Source organism: Lycorma delicatula, chromosome 1, assembly GCF_047948215.1.
Source record: "Lycorma delicatula isolate Av1 chromosome 1, ASM4794821v1, whole genome shotgun sequence".
In the NCBI taxonomy this organism is placed as follows: domain Eukaryota; kingdom Metazoa; phylum Arthropoda; class Insecta; order Hemiptera; family Fulgoridae; genus Lycorma; species Lycorma delicatula.
The window spans coordinates 116,376,678-116,399,008 of NC_134455.1; the positions used below are offsets into that span (position 1 = coordinate 116,376,678).

At 32.9% G+C, this 22,331-nt stretch overlaps 1 protein-coding gene across 6 annotated transcripts in view; it reads left to right on the top strand.

The window, feature by feature from the left end:
- The window catches only part of LOC142321524 (tudor domain-containing protein 7-like), a 217,360-nt gene that overhangs the window by 51,902 nt on the left and 143,127 nt on the right, over positions 1-22,331 (top strand). For 5 of the 6 annotated variants that reach the window (XM_075359681.1, XM_075359705.1, XM_075359685.1 and 2 more), the window contains exons 3-5: positions 12,695-12,915; positions 16,207-16,332; positions 17,912-18,088. In XM_075359681.1, the coding sequence (XP_075215796.1) occupies positions 12,695-12,915; positions 16,207-16,332; positions 17,912-18,088 (524 nt within the window). The remainder of the gene's footprint in view (positions 1-12,694; positions 12,916-16,206; positions 16,333-17,911; positions 18,089-22,331) is intronic. The other variant, XM_075359715.1, reaches the window with a different exon arrangement.

Sequence of the window (22,331 nt, forward strand, 5' to 3'; positions counted from 1 at the left end):
CATAAGAAAGAGCTTTACGTGGAAGATTTTTAGCATAGGCTTAATAAATACTAAGGATGTACATTATATTGGACTAACCCTTCACTGTTTATTTTAGGTGGAGACCTTGCAGTTTACACAGAAGTTTTTTTTTTGGAGTTGTTGGGAGGTTATAAATTAGTCACAGTTTAAAGTTCTAATACAGATAGTTTTAAAAACATAAATAGTCATGTAATACATATTTTAAATTGTATGTATGTATTGTTATAAAGTAATAAATGTTATTATTTAAAATTCACAATTGAAAGTAAGGCAGATGTTTATTAATATGCTTGAAGGTGAGATTTTAGCGCTATTATTAGAAATAAAAGAAGAGAATTCTGAATTAAGTTTAGTTGTTAGCAATTTAATGTTTGAAAGCAGGGAAAACAAAATTCTTTCTACAAAATGCAGTCTGGTAAAAAAATGCACAAAACAGAAGTCAGTTATTCTAAATGCTGATGATTATTAAGATTCATAAATCTGTGTTAAAAATCTCATCTGCTGGCAGATTTAGTTTCTCTGTCAATGAATCCTTTTTAGGTACTGGTTTCATTGTAATCTCCAATGTTAATTATGAAACAATTGTCCTGTCTCTGAAAATGGTAGTTGTAACTGCTGATCTATAGCAGTGAAAGAGAAAAAGGTATTGGGCCAGTTGAGGTGCCTAAAAAGAAATTAATAAATAGGGAAAATATATATGAATGAGATAAGAAAGGGTACAACTAAAGTGATTATTTTTTTTCCCCCATCCTTTGTAACATAAAATAATTGCGTTTAATGAGATAGCTTACAGAGCAAACTGGATGCCACTTGGTTTGAAAGCTTATTGCAAAAAAAGAATTGACAAAATATTACACAAATGAAGCAAAAAAAGCCTTATCTGCTGAATAATGGAGAAGAGTTGGAAAAATTTGGTATTATCCTTGCATAGTAATGAGCGTTGGAGTATTTATTTTAGAAGTGATTGGTCTCATTTAGAAACTAGTTTTCATCATGACAATAAGAGTACATCTTTTGCCTTGTCTAGCTTTATCTCACTCCCATACTTGACTTCATTACCTGACAACTCGTCGCCAGGCAAAGATTGACTCGCCCCTTGTATTGTCAAACGGTTATAATGTGTAATATTGTGTATATTTTTGTTGAAGTTAAGGTTTTACACGATTATAATTTGTAACATTAACCCTTTTTAATTAGATAAGAGGAAAATAACTATTATTTATTATAGTCCCAAAAGAAATAGACAAAACACGTTATCGTTATTCTACATGTATATTGTTATTTTGTTTTATTATTATTATTACATATAATTTTTATTATATGTAGTTGATTACTTACAAAAATGATGATGAGTGACTATTCTTGAAAATGTCCATGGGAAAACTAAGTGCACATCTCATGAGACCTAGTTACGAGTAGGCCCTAGATTGTGGATACCGGTGTTGTTTGGTGGTTGGGTTTCAATTACCACACATCTCAGGAATGGTTGAACGAGACTACAAGACTATGCTTCATTTACACTCATACATATCAACCTCATTCATCCTCTGAAGTATTATCTGAATGGTAATTACCGGAGGCTAAACAGGAAAAAGGAAGGGAAGTTACAAGTAGGCCTATACTTGGTCTGCTGTATTCTCACTATTTGCTATGATTATGTTTTCATTTCTCCTCTATGAATCATGAGACCTTGCCATTGGTGAGGGGGCTTGAGTGCTCAGGGATACAGAGTAGCTGGAGCGAAGGTGCAACCGTATCGGAGAGGTATCTGTTGAGAGCCAGACTAAGGAATGATTCCTGAAAGAGGGCAGCAGCTCTTTCAGTAGTTGTTAGGGGCGTGAGTCAAATGATTTAAACGGCCATATCAACATCACTCAGTCCTCTGAATACTGCCCAGTGAAAGCAATGAAAAACTACAGCTGCTTTTTTTCCAAGAAAATGTGGCTCTCTGCATTTTCATATAGCAATGATGGAGGCGCCTTCCTTGGTAAAATATTCCGGAGGTAAACTAGTCTCCCGTTCGGATCTCCAGGTGGGGACTACTAAGAAAGGGGTCACCAGAAAATTAAAAAATAACATTCTACAAGTCGGAGCGTGGAATGTTAGAAGTTTAAAAAAGGTTGGTAGGCTAGAAAATATATAAGGTAGTAAAAAGATAAGGTAGAAAATGTAGAAGAAGAATGGGAGAATGTTAAAAAGGAAATTCTTAAATCAGCAGAAGTGAACTTAGGCAGAATAAAGAGAACTGGTAGAAAACCTTGGGTTTCAGACGACATATTGCAGCTGATGAATGAACGTAGAGAATATAAGAATGCTAGTGATGAAGAAAGCAAAAGGAACTATCGGCAATTAAGAAATGTTATAAACAGGAATGCAAACTGGCGAAAGAAAAGTGGATTAAAGAAAAGTGTTCAGAAGTGGAAAGAGAAACGAACATTGGTAAAATAGACTGAGCATAGAGGAAAGTTAAGGAAAATTTTGGGGTACATAAATTAAAATTTAATATTGTGTTAAACAAAGATGGTACATCGATATATAATACGAAAGGTAAAGTCGATAGATGGGTGGAATATATTGAAGAGTTATACGGAGGAAATGAATTAGAAAATGGTGTTATAGAGGAAGAAGAGGAAGTTGAGGAGGAATAAATGGGAGAAACAATACTGAGATCTGAATCTAAGAAAGCATTAAAAGATTTAAATGGCAGAAAGGCTCCTGGAATAGATGGAATACCTGTAGAATTACTGCGCAGTGCAGGTGAGGAAGCGATTGATAGATTATACAAACTAGTGTGTAATATTTATGAAAAGGGGGAATTTCCGTCAGACTTCAAAAAAAGTGTTATAGTCATGATACCAAAGAAAGCAGGGGCAGATAAATGTGAAGAATACAGAACAATTAGTTTACTAGTCATGCATCAAAAATCTTAACTAGAATTCTATACAGAAGAATTGAGAGGAGAGTGGAAGAAGTGTTAGGAGAAGACAAATTTGGTTTCAGGAAAAGTATAGGGACAAGGGAAGCAATTTTAGGCTTCAGATTAATAGTAGAAGGAAGATTAAAGAAAAACAAACCAACATACTTGGCGTTTATAGACCTAGAAAAGGCATTCGATGATGTAGACTGGAATAAAATGTTCAGCATTTAAAAAAAATTAGGGTTCAAATACAGAGATAGAACAATTGCTAACATGTACAGGAACCAAACAGCAACAGTAATAATTGAAGAACATAAGGAAGAAGCCGTAATAAGAAAGGGAGTCCGACAAGGATGTTCCCTATCCCCGTTACTTTTTAATCTTTACATGGAACTAGCAATTAATGATGTTAAAGAACAATTTAGATTCGGATTAACAGTACAAGATGCAAAGATAAAGATGCTACGATTTGCTGATGATATAGTAATTCTAGCCGAGAGTAAAAAGGATTTAGAAGAAACAATGAACGGCATAGATGAAGTCCTACGCAAGAACTATCGCATGAAAATAAACAAGAACAAAACAAAAGTAATGAAATGTAGTAGAAATAACAAAGATGGACCACCGAATGTGAAAATAGGAGGAGAAAAGATTATGGAGGTAGAGGAATTTTGTTATTTGGGAAGTAGAATTACTAAAGATGGACGAAACAGGAGCGATATAAAATGCCGAATAGCACAAGCGAAATGAGCCTTCAGTAAGAAATATAATTTGTTTACATCAAAAATTAATTTAAATGTCAGGAAAAGATTTTTGAAAGTATATGTTTGGAGTGTTGCTTTATACGGAAGTGAAACTTGGACAATCGGAGTATCTAAGAAGAAAAGATTAGAAGCTTTTGAAATGTGGTGCTATAGGAGAATGTTAAAAATCAGATGGGTGGATAAAGTGACAAATGAAGAGGTATTGCGGCAAATAGATGAAGAAAGAAGCATTTGGAAAAATATAGTTAAAAGATGAGACAGACTTATAGGCCACATACTAAGGCATCCTGGAATAGTCGCTTTAATATTGGAAGGACAGGTAGAAGGAAAAAATTGTGTAGGCAGGCCACGTTTGGAATATGTAAAACAAATTGTTAGGGATGTAGGATGTAGGGGTATACTGAAATGAAACGACTAGCACTAGATAGGGACTCTTGGAGAGCTGCATCAAACCAGTCAAATGACTGAAGACAACAAAAAAAAAATGTTTTCATTATCACTAATCACAATTTTGTTCATCAAGAGTTCAATAGTATAATTGCAATGTTAAAAAGTATCTATATAAATGAAAAACTAATTTACGTTATAACGTTATTTACGAGTACACACCGTTACGAGTATAAAAGTAAATGCCGAAACAGTTAGATATTTGTAAGGTAAATAGCAGTCTTTTGAAGTTATGTAACAGTCTTCTAAAGTTTTCTTTTCCATGATTTACTGTCAGTTATGTTACTATTATGTTTCTTAATGGAAAAAACATAACAGTTTTAAAGAAAAGTTTTTTATGTATTCTTGGAGATTAATATCTTTTGTTTTTTCAAGTAGAGATTTGATAAAATTTTCTTTATGCACCAAGTTTATTCTTTGAAAAATGTTGCACAATTTTGAAAGATTTTGTTAAACAAATTTGTAGATGGTTTGTATCACCGCCCCTCTGACAATTGCTCGACATGGTATCTTTCTGAAATTAGAAGTAATTGTATCCAATTTTTTTTTTTTTTTTCACGAACAATCCGCCAATATTTTCTCACCCATTGTATACGATTTTGGCATTATCCTTGTACTCTTATTAACCTTCATGACATCATCAATTAAATCACAAAATATATTTGCAATGATCTTACAAATCTTCATTTGATTTATCATTCTTATGATGCAGGGTTGTAATAGAATGGAAAGTTTTTTCGGTAACTGTTATTTTACCACTGTCAGTTTTATCTTCTATGTTTGCTGCTGAAGATATTGCCCCCATAATTTCTTCCAATAATGTTATTTCTTAATCTGTATTTAAATTCTAGCGGTGAAGGATGATCATTAGTCTTTCACTGTATATCATATGCTAAAAAACTTTCTGGGATGTCCTGATTTGGTCTGTTCTTAATTATGTAACTAATTTTGTGTATAGCTTCCATATCTTCAAATAGCATTCTTACTGAATTGATACTCATCAGTATTCCTTTTTGAAAGGGTAAGAGACTTGTTTTTATCTGACAGCCGTCTTCACTGTGGACTCCATATCAAGGACAATTTTATTTTGGATTTCTAATTCCAATCTGTACACAGTCATTCTCTTCCTGGAATCAATTTTTGGTAGTTTAGAATTGAAAACTTCTTACCAGTCATTCACCAACTTCATGAAAGATGACAGCTCTTCCCAACTTCAGTTTGCAGAAGACCTAAGGACCCTAATCTATTTAAAGCATACAAATTGGTGTGAGAGAACAGCTGGATAGCTAATTTCACTTTATGCCTTTGTATACATGTTACAGCCAAGTAGTGATCAATGACTTTATGTGCAATATTTATAGCTGAAGACCCATTTTTCTTCATCAGTCAATGAGAGTAATCTTTGTTAACATTTTTCCATTGACTGACAATCCAGAATCCAAAAAGTTAGTTTAGTAAAGGTTTAAATGAGATGTGAAGCATCAACAAATACATACATTTTTTCGTCAGTAACAGGATTTGAAAAATAGTTATTCCTCATTAACCCCCAGTTCATTCTACAAACCTTGGTTTTCACCTCTTTAAGTCAGTTGTAATCATAAAAAACATGCTGCTTGAATAAAACGCGAATTTTGATCACTTGGACATACGCGGTCTGTAAATAAAGTAATGAAACTGGTTCAGTAAAACTTTTTATTTACAATCCAATTATACATGGACTCCATGACCTTCGAAATAGTTCCCTTGGGAAGCCATGCAACACTTCAAATTCAATTGTTCTGCAATCATTTTGACAGTTACCACCGGTCGTACCATATAAAGTCTCTGATTTTCTCAACATTGTCGTCAGTTTTTGACGTTAATGGTCTTCCAGAGCTTGGATTATTCACAACTGATTCCCTATCATTTGAAAATGCTTTAAACCACCTAAACACTTGGGCTCATAACAGAGCATTATCTCCATACACCCTTTTCAATTTTGAAAAAAGTTTCAGTAGCATTCTCTCAGAGTTTAACACAAACCTTTACTGCACAATGTTGCTCATAATTAGTATCACTCATTTTTGTAATGCACAACAAAAACTCATTTCACGAAAAGTTTGTTTACATCTCATGTGGCAACAGTAGACTAAAAATATTAATACCTAATATAAATCAGCTGTTCATATAACCATATGTTTACTAATAACTTTGTCTGTTTGTATGTCTACTAGTAACTTTACAGTGTTGCCACTTTGGCTCCCAAAAAAAACTAGTCTCATTACTTTATTTACAGACCTTGTATTTAGTGGTTTGAAAAAACATATCGCTTTTTTTCATCTTATTCATATTCTTCTTTCACCTTCATTTCATTGGCTATGAAGACACAAACCTTTTCAAATGGGTAAAATGGCAGTCCTTCAAAATACTTATAACGACACTTAGCACACCCGTAGTGATAGTAACTTTGCTCACCCATTTTTTTCAAGTCAAAACTGTCTGTAGTGGATATTTCTGTTTCAAGAGATATCAATAAGCATGTGGCGAGTTGAGTGTAAAAACAATGCCTTAGAAATGTCTCTAAAAGACTTTATGTGTGATAAATCTTTATCAGATTCAATGGTCTTTCTCATTTTTTGAATTTGGCCTAGAGTGAATATTTTTTCACGTATTTATCTTGCTGCTTCATTGAGTAATTTACTGAATTTGATTTGGATATTTTCTCCTGTAAATGTTCATTTTCTAACTATTCAGTTCACTAAGCAGCATGAGTTTTTCACCTTTTTGGCTCTGAGAACCCTTCATGGTGAGATTTTCCTCTTCAGCATTCACTGATGAATTTCGTTGGTTTTTGATGATTAAGTAACTTTTTTATTTATTTGATAGCACCTTATTTACTTGTTTCTTCCTTTCTCTAATTTCACTAAGTATGTTCCTTGAACCACTTAATCTACTGTCAGTTTCTGTTTTTGGTAAGTGCTCAGTAGGAAAAGCATCTTTTTTAAAATTTTTTTCTACATGATTCGTAATTTAAAAGTTCCCTTTGTAAGCCTCATTCAAAGTGATTGGGTCTAAAGTGTATGTTACAAATTGTCACATTTACAACATTAAATTTGTCTTGTCTGTCGAATTTATTTACCCAGATTTTTGTTTGTGTATTATCTTTTGGGAATGAGTGAAACATTACCTTCTTATCAAGTTGTCACCCAAAAACAACACACATCACCATTTTGAATTTGTAAAATTATCCACCCACATTCAAACTCAAAACAGGCACACACATACAGTTTACACGCAGTTTTTAGATAAACACATTCACAGATTTTACAGGCGTATAAACACTCTCTAAAAGGAGAATAAAAAACAATAAGTAAATCATGCACAGATGGACATGGATCATAATGGTGATTCTTGCTAAAGTACTAGCTTATAAATTGCGGGTATACTGTATAGTAACTTAATGGTGTGGGCTAGCAGTTATCAGTGAGTGATGTATGCGCAACAGAGAACAGTTTTCAACTGTGGGAGTATATTATCCGTGTAGTCGTAGTATCATGGTTTTGGTGACCAGATCAGACATAATTAATCCGTGTTTATCCATGGAAATTATAACAACTGGCAATAACTTGTTTAATTTTAATTTTTTCACATTGACTACCTATTATTTTTTTATCTACTTATCTGCTTTGCTGATTCTTTTTTAATAGATTGTACTAGTTACTAGCATATATAGCTAGTTTTTTTAAGTTGAGTTCCATAACCTTGAAAACATGCGATGATGCACAGGTGCATCATGAGCAAATGGCATATAAATGACTCCTACAGTTATGCAGCCCGCCCATTACATTGCTTCTTGATATATATTTTTCCATTTGTTCTTGGTTATTATTAGAGACCAGATTATATGTATTTGCATATTAAGCCTTGCATATTTTCCTTAAAATCTAGTGATGTTGCATATTTTCACTATATTTACAATATATTTCGGTAGTGTACCTACCAAAATTTGGTAGGATAATATTATTATGAGGCCACGTAAAACACAAACTCGCTCGCGTGAGTTTGTGTTTGAATTTCCTGAATCTTCTGCAGATGAAAACCTGCTTATATTTCTCTCAGATGCTTCTCCCTATATAATCAAGGCAGCCAAAGCTCTCCAAGTATTTTATCCTAATTTGATTCATTCAGATGGATTGTTGAAAAGGCGGATTGGAATGGATACCATAAACCCTTCCAATCACAGTATGACGATGGTGCGAACATCCTTGACCAATATTTCTCTTTTATGTCCATGATACTTGAGAATGCCAACAGATATATCCCACAAACATCGGGTAATCCTAGACGTCCTTCCATTCCATGGTGGAATATTGATTGCAAATATGCTGTTAGAAATCGACGGCGACACTACACAAATTTAATCGTAGGCCTACAGCTGAACATCTAAATTTATACCGCAGGGCTAAAGCGGTATGCCGTCGAGTATTCTTGAACACTAGGAGGAGTTCATGGATGAAATATGTGAACACTATCTCACGCACTACTCCCATGTCTACTGTGTGGAAAAAAGTCCGTGCAATTTTCAGATCACGGAAACAATCTATTCTCGGTTTTATTGATGAAGGAGAACTCCTTTCATCACCTTCGGCTGTGGCAAATACTCTAGCAAAATCTTTCTGCTCGGTATCTCTCACTTCATCGTATCATAACGATTTTCAAAGGTACAAGATACAGATAGAAGTATTATCGTTAAACATTGGTGATTCGGTTGGTGAATTAAACACCCTATTCGTATTTAAGGAATTGTTATATGCATTTAAAAACTCACGTGACACTTCCCCAGGACCGGACAACATTCGCCTTGCCATGGTTTCACACCTTCCTAATTCGACACTACATCTTTTGAATATTTACAACGGTTTATTCTCCGAACAAGTCTTCCCACCCGGCTGGTCTGAAGCATTTATTATACCAGTACTAAAACCTGGTAAAGACCAAACCAAACCCGCAAACTACAGCCCTATTTCAGTAACAAGCGTTTTGTGTAAAATAATGGAGAGAATGGTAAACCGCAGGCTTACATGGTACTTGGAGAATCATGGCTTTCTATCTCCAGAACAGTGTTTCCAACAAGGACACTGCAGGCTTACATGGTACTTGGAGAATCATGGCTTTCTATCTCCAGAACAGTGTGGTTTCCGACAAGGACAATCTTCCATTGACCATTTAGTGTCAATGGAAACAGCCATACAAAACGCTTTCCTCATTCGCCAGCACCTCTTCGCTATCTTATTTGATGTAAAAAAGACGTACGACACGGCCTGGCGACGTGGAATTCTTAACACCCTCAAATAATGGGGAATCAAGGACAATATGCTTGCTTTTATCCGGGGATTTTTAAATCACCGAACGTCTCGTGTTCGTGTGGACGATTCGTTCTCCAGTGTCATCTTGGAGAATGGAGTGCCTCAAGGTAGTGTATTAAGTGCCACCTTATTTTCTGTAGCCATAAACAGTATTACCAATTGTGTGCAGGCTCCTGTCTCATGTTCTGTATTTGTTGACGATTTTGCTATTTACATTGCGAGCCGTTCAACACCCACAGCAGAGAGACTACTACAGAACACTATATCTCACCTTGAAGCTTGGTCCAGGATTACTGGTGTGTCACATTTTCATCCGACAAAACAAAATGAGTAGGCTTTTCTCGGCTATGAAACCCTTCTATTCCGCAAATTTTTCTGAACGGAGAGATTATTGCTATCTCTACTTACATCAAGTTTTTAGGTTTATTTTTTGATAGCCGTCTTACTTGGATCAAACATATAAAAGAATTAAAAATAAAATGTTCCAAACTTCTAGATATGATGCGAGTCCTTAGTAACACCAACTGGGGATCCGATAGGTCATGTATGATACGTTTTTACTATTCCTTTGTTCGTTCCCGTTTAGATTACGGTTGTGTCTCTTCAGCTCGTCAAACCGTGCTTAAAATGCTGGATGGTGTACATCATGCTTTCCTTCAGCTTACCACAGGCACGTTTAGGTGAAGTCCTGTCGCAAGCTTACTTGTAGACTGTGGTGAACCATCACTTTGGGATAGACGAGACCAGCTTTTATTATCTTATTTTGCTCGTCTCAGAGGACAGCCAAATCACCCGGCTTTTGGTAGTCTTTAGAAATCCTAATTTAGGAAAGTATGAGGACCATCCACGTTGTATTGCATCTGTAGATGTCCATACCCGATGCCTGCTGCAGCATATAAATGTTGACACACCGTCATTCTTTCCAACGTATCCTTGCTCATATCATCCATGGGGAATAAACCTTATAAATTTCACTTTTGACCTTATGACATACAATAAACAATCAACACTACCTATTGTCTTCCAGCAAATGTTTCAGTGTGTTCTCTCCAAGATGAACTCAGACACAGTGGTATACCCCGACAGATCGAAACAAAATGATACCGTTGGTTGTGCATTTGTTGTCAATGAAAGAACCTATATGTTTGGTCTACCTGATATTACGAGTGTTTACCGCTGAACTTTACGTTATAAATAATGCTCTAAATATCATTAACCCTAAATATAAGGAAATTCTTATTTGCAGTGACTCATGTATTGCTCTCCAAGCCTTAAAAAACTTTTATTCCAAACATCCTATCGTCAATGAAATTTACCACGCAATCGCAGAGTTGAATAATCGCAACACAGAAGTAAGTTTTTGCTGGGTCCCTAGCCATGTAGGGATTCCAGGTAATGAACATGCAGATTCCGCTGCCAAAGATGCATGCAATCAACCTCCTTTCACCACCCGAGTTGCTACTGTTGATTTTACTAATTATGTAAAACAATCTTAAGGATCAAGGTGGCAAGGTGACTGGATGGCTACTGTAGATAATAAACTCCGGCAGATTAAAGATTCTGTGTTGCCATGGAACTCCTCATATAGAAAATCTCGGAATGAGGAAGTAGTCCTCTGTCGATTGCGGATAGGACACATGAGGGTCACACACGAGTACCTGATGACAAGAGGACACGTACCTCTGTGCGCACGATGCAACTGCTGCATGACTGCGCCACATACTCGTGGACTGCATATGTTATGAGGCATTGCGTCGTGCAATGATAAAAAAATTTTAAACCAGATGTTTCTGTTTTTGCGTAGTGTAGGGTTAACACAAAAAATTTAAAATAAAAATTTAATTTCTATGGTTCTGTTTTTTGTTTTTGTTATCCGAGAATGGGCCTTTTACACCCATTTTGGACTTTTTTAAATTGTATTTTCTTTACCTGTGATATTAGTTTTAAGTTTTACTTTTATCTACTAGTTTAATTACTTTTACTTGATGATAACGGTGGGCGATGATAATGTGCAGACGTTTTTCGCCCTCAAAAAAAAAAAAAAAGTAATAAATTATTAATTTTTTTTTTAAGTGTACACTACAGGATGAAGAAAATCTCACAACTATTTTTAATTTTCTGTAATTATATAACATGATTAAATGCAGTTGTGAGAAATTGTTAGTAAATATATAATCTTAAGAAAACTGAAGAAAAAAAATGTTAAGAGAAGATTGTAGTAAGGGCTCTCATTGTTCCTCTAGACCCAACAGTTAGTTAAAATTTATAGTTTATAAATTTAATTTATAGTTTACTAAAAAATTTTAATCAATTTTTATTGATTTTAGCCCATTGATCATCTGGTGCTGAGGTTTATTTTTTCAGAAAACTGTAATTAATTCAAAAAACATTTGGTTCATTTAACCACTTTTGTTACCATGTAACAGATAGATACTATAGATATCATGCTATGCTTAGTTAGATACCATAGTTGGTATCAGTAGACATCAACAGAATTGCCCCCCTCCCAAAAAAAATAACAAAAAGCAGATAATTGCAGTAGATCATATACAAAGTCTCTTTATGGATTACTTTACTTAACCCTAATTTATATGTAATTATTGAAACATGCTGGTAGTAAGTGCATTCTTAACAAACACGTAATAGTTTTACTTCATTAGTGTATCAGTTACAGCTACCAAAGAAAATCTCACCTTAATCTTTTGTCGTAGATAAAGTTAGAATTAATGGCTTGTATTTTGATTTTATTCATATTCAAGTCATTAGACTAAACCACTATTCAGTAATTTTTAGAATATATACTTCCAACCACGAAGGGCTAGTAAGTATATTCATCACACATACACCCACATATATTCATATACACAAACACACATATTCATTTTTTGTACACAGTAGATCAGTTAATGACATATTTAAGGAATAGGAAAAAATATATTTTGGTGCAAAAACATGTTTGCACCAAAATTTTGTTCAGCTTTGACAGAATGGGTTTGTATACAGTTACTGTTTTCTAACTTTTTTACTTTTAGAGCTGGGATGTAAAATTCAATAAATGATAGCCAAGATTTGAAACTTATTAAATAAAATATGATTAATTTTATTGTATAATTTTTTTTAATGTGTGTAGTATGATGGTAAATAATACCATAATGTTCTTGCCTATTTCTTATTTTATTTATAATTTTTATCTCTTTCAGGTGATTATAAGGCTCTTAATGGCACACCAATTCCTTTTAGAAAACTAGGTTATTCAAGTGTAGAAGATTTTTTAAAAAGTACGGATGATATTATCACAAGACCTGATGGTAAAGGAGATATCATAGTACAAGCTCGTCCTTCTGAAGCATCAGCTCATATTGCAAGTTTAGTCAGTAGACAAAGATCTTCACAGAAAAAACGGATTCCTGTACCTAATATTGTAAGTAGTGTTTGTTAACAGAATAACTATATTTTTCTATCATAAATATACTTTCACACACACACACACACACACACACACACACACACACACACACACACACACACACACACACACACACACACACACACACACACACACACACACACACACACACACACACACACACACACATTCTTACATTAAAATACAATATAAGATGGCTCATAATTTATTTTTTTTTTAATTGTATGTAATGGGGACTGTTTTATACACAGTGAAAATTATTTTAGACTGATGCTTTTAATAAATAACATACATAAAAAAAATATTTATTATTACTTTTATTCAGTATAGTACCTGTTTGCTTCTGTATGTTATTTGCATTGCTCATACAGTGGAACTGAATGTCAAGAGAAAACTTGATTTGGATTCTTCATTTTGCTTGCCACAACCATCTTGATTGATGAAGTATCCTTCATTCTCATTATTATTAGGTAATAAAAAATGTTTTGATAGTGCTAAATCTGGTAAATAGAGTAAAAAGGAAAACATGAAGATATGTTTTCAATATGAAGACCATGTTTTTGGTGAAACAAGGAACAGTGGTGTGCTAGTGTAGTCAATTAGTCAATAGGAAGAGACTGAGACTCATTTTTTGGGATCATGATGATTTCAATCATTAAATTGGATTATTACTTAATATATAAATTTTACTGATTACCATCTGATTTTGTACTTTCTCACTGTACAAAGAGAAAATGAACTTATCTGTATTCATTCAAAGAGAATGATGAACTTTTGAAAATAAAATACATATTTATTCATTTTAACTTGGCACCATTCTGTGAAATTATAAAATCTGTGAATGACAATTTATATAGAATTGCCGTTAATGGAATAATTTTTAATCTATCTGCCTGGTAGAACATTAGAAAGTTTAAATGTTATGGATTGTATGTGTTTGAAAAATATTTTACTATAAGAACTTATTACAATTTTTAAACCGTACTTGCTTACTAAATCAGCTAAGCTTACAACTGAATAAGCTTAAGTTACATTAGTGTTGCAAAGCTAGCTAGGGTGCTGGGTTGAGGCCTCTTCACTTACTGTGGGTAATTGTTATGGAAATTGGCAAAAATACCATTTCTGCTAGTAATTTTTACCCTGACAGATTTGCTCTCTTGATGACACTAAGGGATTTTATTGGATCTACAAAAATATTTATATCACTAATAACAAATTAACTATTATGTAAACGGAACTTGCTGATTGAGAAACAATTTTCTGTCTTTAAATTATGGTAGTTCTTGATTTTTTTAAATTTTGATTTACTTAAATTATTATGATAAATAAACAAATCAGACAAACAACTCATCAGCCTTTTCTTTTTTTAAGTAAAAATGTTTACTTTATTAATAAAAAGAAATTGAAATAAACAAATCACTGATTAATGAGTAATGTCATTAATAAAGCAATGCACAAGTAAAAATTACATTAATGGGAACTACTAAATTACAAGATGGTTTAATAGTGGGCTTGTCTAGTATTTCTACAATATATGGAAGTCATTATAGTTACCAGTATTATAAATAATCGAAGAATAAAGCCGTTACTTGAAAATCCATCACAAGAAAAAGAAAGTAGACATGTTATTTGATTTTCACAAAATTTAAAAAACTACGACAGCTGTTTAGGTACACAGCACCTTCCTCAGATTTTACAAACAGAATACTAAAGCTACAAATATATATCAAAGAAAAAGGTAAATACAAAATCAAAAGGGAAAAATACTTAAAGAGCAAAAATAGGAAGTGAGCACACACACACACACACACACACACACACACACACACATATCAATAATGTTTAAATTTAACAGTAAATGCTGTTGAAAAATACTGGAAAAAAGGGGGGGAGGGTTAAATACATCTCTACTAATTTAATCTTACTGTTAGTATTACAATAAAATATGAAGCCCATCTCACATTCATAAGTTTAGCAATGGTTAACTATTCAAGATAAATTGGTCATATAAAAGTAAATTAGAATTTTTAAGTTTATTAATTTTCAATGACTAAAAGGTTCAATTTCAAACCTCTGTTCTCAACATGAAAAACTTTGAAGTTACCATTAAAAACATGATTTTCATCAGTTAAATTACAGGCATAATTAGAAGCTATCTTATTATTGGGAAAACAAGATTTGTAATCCCTTATTCGTTTTTCAAAAGATTTAAAAGTTAATCCAATATAACTTTAACTCCTGATTTATCAGTTTTACTTTTTTTATTCTTAATAAATTTACCCAAAGAATTATCAGATATGAAAGCAATATCAACATCTCTGTTTCTGAAAAATTTACTAATTTTCTCTGTGGATTTATGGTGTGTAAGCGAGTGTGAAATTTCTTGTACGAAAAACTCTGAAATCTACCTTTGATATTCACCTGTTTTTTTATATAGAGATGGAGGAACCCCATTTACGGGCACAAAAGCAGTGTCGGACTCGCTAACAGGTTCCGAAAACTGTTACAGAAAATGCATATGTATTCCTGCACACTACCAACTAAACCTCCACTCCTGGCGTCCCCACTCCCTGGACCTTTGATGTTCACCGAGTTCTTTTTCAATTACAAGTTGAATTTTGTTTTTTAGGTGAAAAAGTGAAATATCTCAGTAGTAGTTTTCCAAATTGGTTATTTAGTTTTTTATGAGTATATATAAACTATAAAATTGCTTTTGAACATGGACATAAAAAAAAAATCTATAATGAATCTATCTATAATAAAGCAGCAGGTATTTATAAAATGGAATGGAGAAGGCAAAATTTAAAAATAATACATGGATGAGGGATAGTCAGAAATTAAAAACAAAAAAAACTTCAAGGATCATATTTAAACAGAATAATATAATAAACAAAAGCAATTAAGCCATGGTAGGGATAATAAATATGTGGTTTCAAGCATAAAAAATTGTCTTTATTAGGAATCAATAGCAACATCCCTTATTTTTGTAAAAGTAGAAAATCACAAACCCAGAAGGGTGGTGTTGATACTAGAATGTATTGTTAAAAATTCCAAATTTAGTTTCATAGGAACCTTTGGTTTGAACAATGCAATTTATTATGGTATTAAAATTCTAAATTTTGCAGTTTCAATACTGGAATTAAATTTAGAGATCTTTTATTAAAGAAACGAAAAAAGAATGCATAATATTAGATATAATAAATAATACTAGATAAAAATAGTTAGAAATTTGTATATATTAAGACATAATTTATACTGATTAAAATCACTTCTTTTTTATTTTAGTGTCAGTCTCGAAAACCAACTAACCAGTCTTGGAAACCTCCTCCATCTAGCCATAAACAAGGACCGACTTCTCGAGCTCATCTGTCTGTTACAGTAACCAATAATGTCAATAAGCCTTCACGCCTGGTGAGTTTTTTTTTAATAGAATCCATGGATTATATATTATAATCAAAATTGTGGTAGAAAATGTAATTTTTTTACTGTTATATGTTTAGAAAGAGAAAATTAGAGCTCTTGTTTTGGTTTAACATTTGAAGGTAAAGTAATTTTTTTTTAATCTGCTTTAAGTTGTCTTTCTTTGTTTTCTATCAAGTTACCATTTAAAAGGAGGTAGAAGGGGTAGTAAAACAAGGTTACAGTTTGTTAAATATTGAATAAGTTTTTAATTTTATGTGTTTCTGTTGTGTCCCTGGCTACTTACTAGGTTTGGCTGGGAAGTGAAATCGCTGAGTTTGAAATTTTGGTTTTATGACAAACTAGTAAAAAAAAAAAACTGTCATTAATTTAAAATTTAACTGTTTTTTTGTGTATTACTTTATTAAGGACTCATTCGAACAAGAAGCATTTTGTTTTTATTAAAAAAACAATTATGCTTATTTTTTATGTTTAGTTTTGAAGCTTTTTGAATCTTATATAAAATTTTTAACTTTTTTTATCTCTACAATCAAGTATCAGGTTGTTTTTTCCATTATTTTAGTAGTAGTAAGTTGTGTAAAAATTGATATTTCCATATAACAAAAATTGTTTTACCAGCATAAAACGGATATTGAAGATCAAAATTATGAAATTTACGGTTTTTTGGGCATCATTCAACATGTTGCCAAAAAGAGCATCAGGTAATTACGTCTTGGTGCATTTTAATCTCTAGCTGTTGTATCTGTATCTTAACTCCCACTTACTTTCTTTATGTTTTGAAAATATAAAAAAATTTGTCACAAAAATCACAAAATTACATCGCATTACATCATAAAACTAATCACACTCTTGAGAGGTTAAGACTACATTAGTCCATCCGTCTATTGAATTTACAGCCTGTTGCAGGATGCTAGTATGATCAGAGTAAGACAATCACTATTGCTTGTGAGATTAAAACACATTCAAATGGACCCCCAGGATGTCTTTCCGGAGTAGTCAGTGGTTCAGTGTTGGATATTTTTCATTGAGGAAAGCCAAGAAAGCCTGTAGTGGGTGCGGCCCTGGAGACTTCATTGAAGCCTATTAATTTTTGTCTATTTGCTGATTTTTTGGTTGCATAGGGCTGGGACAATTTGTCTGAGAAGTCCAGAAATGGAACGGTCACAGTCTTATTTTTATTCTGTTGCTGTTTTCTTTCTTACTAACTAGCAGAACTAGCAGGTGACTTATCAGAATTCTTTTGTGGTACAAGCTTTTCGTGTTTTCTTAAAATTTACTTGTTTATGAAATAAATGTTAAAAGAGCATTTTATTTCCTTTAATAATCTACATTTAATACTAAAAATCATATTTGCCGAGTCGTGCAGTGCATTTCATTACAGTGTTGCGCAGATATGCTTGATCAGGATTTGTTTAATTTTACTACCTTAAGTTCATCTCATAAAACTTTTTTACCTTGTACTGATTTTTATTTTTTTCTAAACTGTTAAGTTTTTTTGTTACCTTCCATTATTTCAGTTGCTTTAATAAAGTTTCAAAGAACAGACTTTAATGTTCAGTTTTTATTTCAGGTTTCTGTAAAAAGTAAATCTAACAGTGGTGGAGGAGATGATGTTAACAAATACAAATATGAAGTTCCACCAAGGTTACAAAAATTCACTTCTGTTAAAGATGATTGGTCTAATTTAACAGATGAATTTGTTTCTAGGAATGACTGTGATTTCTCTGCTGATATTGATTTACCAGAGGTAAATTATTAACTTAATATTAACATAATAATCTGTCAGTCTACTTAAAGCTCTGCATACCTCAAACTTGACTAACTTCTTTTGATATTAACCATTTTCTGAAAATATCTTCTGTTCTCTAGTAGTAACAACTTGTATTTAAAAGGTAATATCTCACTTCTTTATTAACTTACGTCATAGTAGGAGTGTAATGACTACCATATGTCTTAACTGTGAACCTTGAAATAGGCACAGCATTGATTTCTATAGTAATATTAAGCATGTCTATTAAATAACGATGTTTCTGCCTCTTAGAGACAGAGACTTTGAACTTGTTTGAAACTGCATTCCACTTCTAGGCATTTGTTTCAACCAATATTGTTAGGTATTCAGTGAATTGTGAGATATTGTTTAGTTGAGTTGCAATAATGCTAAGTGTAAAAGTTGAGCGAGTTGTCAGTTGAAAACAAAACACAAACAGGATGTTTTCAAATGATTACTGAGACATATAGGGAAGACTGCATGTGTTTCATATGCATGTGTTTGTGTGGTAAAAAAAATTCAGCGAAGGATGTCAGAATATGGAAGAAAAGATGAATGTCCTGAGAATGATGTTCAATTTAAAGAAACGAAGAAATTATAGAAAATATTAGCCAGATTGTCTGAGAAGCTGTGACTGACTTTCTGTTCAATTGATACCTGAAGCTATTGTCAAAGACAGTGGCAAGGTTGTATTGGGATTTTACTTGATAAATATCTCCTGATGAGGATCATTTATACAGCCAGCAGATCCCTTGATCTGAATCTTATTGATTTTTTTGTATGGTTACACATGAAGGCATTAGAGTATGCTCATAGATCTAACATGAAAATGAACTTTATACATAATTATGTTTGCCTCTCAAGAAGTAATAAACAGCTGAAGAATGTTGGAGAAGGCAGTTGCATCCGTTAATTGTCCTGAAATGTGCAGTTGATTTAGTATTGTTACATATAAGTTGATCAGTTGGTATATCAAATATTAGATACTAATTTAGTTGTTATAAAATTATTTTGAGAAAACTGATCTTTCTTTAAATTGTCATTTGTTAATGCAAGATTTCTAGAATATTTTTGTTCTGTTTGGTTCTATTATAGACATATTTTATTTACTTTAATTACATAAATTTTCTCACAATTAAATTCTCCTTACAAATCTTGCTTAAAATTTTATTTGGTTATTGTAGTAAAGTAAATTGATGCCAAATGTGAAAAGAGATGGTTTTCGACTCTTAATTTTTTGGGTTTTCAACTATTTCCTTATAGACTACTGGAGTTACAGTTCTAGGGCCCATTTTTTTATTTTTCATGTAAGATTGACTATAAAACCATAACATTAGTTGTCCATAGATTTTTAGTATAGTATTATTATTTGACCTTCAGAGCAGAGATTTGGCCAAAATTTCTTCCAGGCTTAACTCAAAAAGAAAGCATTTCCAGACCTATGTTTATATGATTTTCTTTTTCATTATTTTGATGAGAGGAATGCGCACTATGTGGAATGTGGTGTTAGGTATTACTTCAGAGGATGAGATGAATGACAATTTTTGTAGCATGTGAAAATGCCATGCCTGACTGGGATTTGAACCCAGGACCTCTGTATGAAAAGCCGAGGCATTACCACTCGTGCCACAGGGGCTGGCTGCAGTAAAATATTGGAAGTAGCTAGATTGACATCTAAATAAGGTAAAACATTTCAGTATATTTAGACCAAAAACATGGATAGAATCCATGTGTTAGCCAGTTTATGTTGTTGCCACTATTAATTCACATTTGAAGAATAGATTGATATATTCTAATTAAATTTTGTAAAAATCAAATTTTTTTCTTTTATTTTTTCATTAAAAACTCTGAAGTGTTTTATTATGAAGAAAATGACATTTATTTATTTAAATGCAATTAAAAATAACAGAGTTGTGGCAGAAATTGTTGGGAATGACCTAGTTATTATTTCTTCATCAAGAAAAAGCTGCACAAAAAAAGAACATCAAGTTTAGAATAGTTTTAATTTTGTTATTTAGTTATAACTCTTCTAAATATTATTCTTTACTTTTATCGTAAGAATTATTTGTTAGGTTACGTACTGTAATTTCTAAATACTGTACTATGCTGTTACTTAAGTGCTTGTTATCATGTGATTGCTTTAATAACTGACATACAAGGGTTATTTTTTTTTCAAGATCCGATCGGTTGCAAAATAAAAACCCGTGTAAAAATCGGATGAACCATTGCGCACATGTATTGAGCAGCGTCTCTAGTATGGCCTTCAATCACGCCATGCAGCTAGCACGTAAACATGTCTACAACAATAGCATCTCCCACCAAGTGTGAAGTGCGTGTGGTAATTCGATTTCTTCAGGCTGAGGGGTGTAATGCAGCTGAAATTCATCGATGAATAAGTAATGTGTACAGTGAAACTTCAATGAGTGACAGCAAAGTGCAACAATGGTGCAGGGACTTTAAAGCAGGTCGTACAGATGTTCATGATGCAGGTGGTCAGGGAAGGAAGCGAGTGTCAACCAATGATCCCGTTGAGCGAGTGGATGAGGCAATTCAAGAAAATCGTCGGTTCACGATTTCTGTATTGAGTGATTAGTTTCCAGAAATTTCAAGGTCAGCTCTCTACACCATTGTGAGTGAGAGACTTCAGTTGTGCGAGATTGGTTTCCAAGATGCTGTCCGACCATCACAAAACAATGAGAATGGACACCTCCCTAACGTTTCTCCAGCACGACCACAATGAAGGAGAAGATTTTTTGAACAAAATTGTCACAGGGGACGAGACATGGGTCCATTTCAAAACTGAAGAAACAAAAGAACAATCCAAACAGTGGATGCATTCTCATTCTCCCAGTAACCAAAGAAGTTCAAGCGAACCTTCTCCAACAGAAAGTGTATGGCTACTGTGTTCTGGGATGGGAATGAAGTTCTCTTGGTGAAATTCATGGAACGTGACACGACCATCACTGCAGCCTCATACTGCGTGACTCTTCAACGTCTACGAAGGGCAATTCAGAATAAGCAGAGAGGAGTGTTGTCATCAGGCATTATTTTTTTATTTTCACTGTGGTTTTAATTTTGTGATTGAAAAAAAAAATAGCTCTCATAGGATGTGAATTTACTACAGGCACCAACATGTCTACTATTTAGTGAATATATTTATGAATATCTTTGTGTATAAAATGCTGGACTCTTTCTAATATCCTTGGTTTAGTTTTGATTGATCCCATAGGTGTCAAAAATAAGTTGATGTAGCATTTCTTCACTGTTAATAGGTCTTAAATATAGTAATGTTTTCATATTTTGTCACTTTTTTACATTTGCTGTTAGATTCAGCTCCAATTTATATACTTTTTTCTAAAGTGGCGTTTGTTTCAAAGTAGACTTAAAAAGGTTTAGGTATATATGTAATTGTTCTTTTTACATAATCTTAATTTTTTTCTCTCCCCCCAATTACCACATGTAAAAAAATTTTTATAGACAGCTTTGCTACAGTTCATGGAAAAATGATAGATTTTGTAGTTCTTGAACATACCAGCACTTTTTATTTTTTAGATTGCTCTTGTTCTGTCTTTTCTTTCCCTCCCTTCATTATTCTTCTTCTTGCCCTTCCATGTCTGTGCCAACAAGTATGAATTTTTTCCTTTTTCTCTTTTTCATTGTTTGTCATAAATTTGCCTGTTTCTTGCTTTTTATCTGGTTAAATCACCTGGTTTTTATCTTACTTTTCAGTGATCACTTCTACTTTAGAGTGCGATGTACTGATTACAATAACAGTCTTATTTTTCTTTTCTTGGAAATCGAGCAGTCATTGCAGCCAATTTCATAAGGTTCAGTGTATAAGTTCAGTGTATTCCAGCACTGGGCTTCTTCATTTCATGAGGAATTTTCCAAAAAAATCTTATTGATTTTTACAAACAATGATTTTTTTTCCATTTGAAACTTTTTGACGATAAAGAAATTGTCTTATCTTATTGCTTCCTTGGTTAGAAATTGCTCCATAGTTCTATCAAAGTGGTTGTCTTGTCTGGATGAGAAGTCTGTTTACTAAAACATGAGAAGAAATTTGCTCATCAATTATTATATTTTCATTTGATTGGTAGTAACGAACACAGTTTTTCACAAATTTATCCCAAATTTCTGAAATAAGAATAAATTTGTTAGATGTTCAGCATGGGTAGATTTTTCATCAAAATGAAGAAATCTGATGAGCTCTGAGAATCTG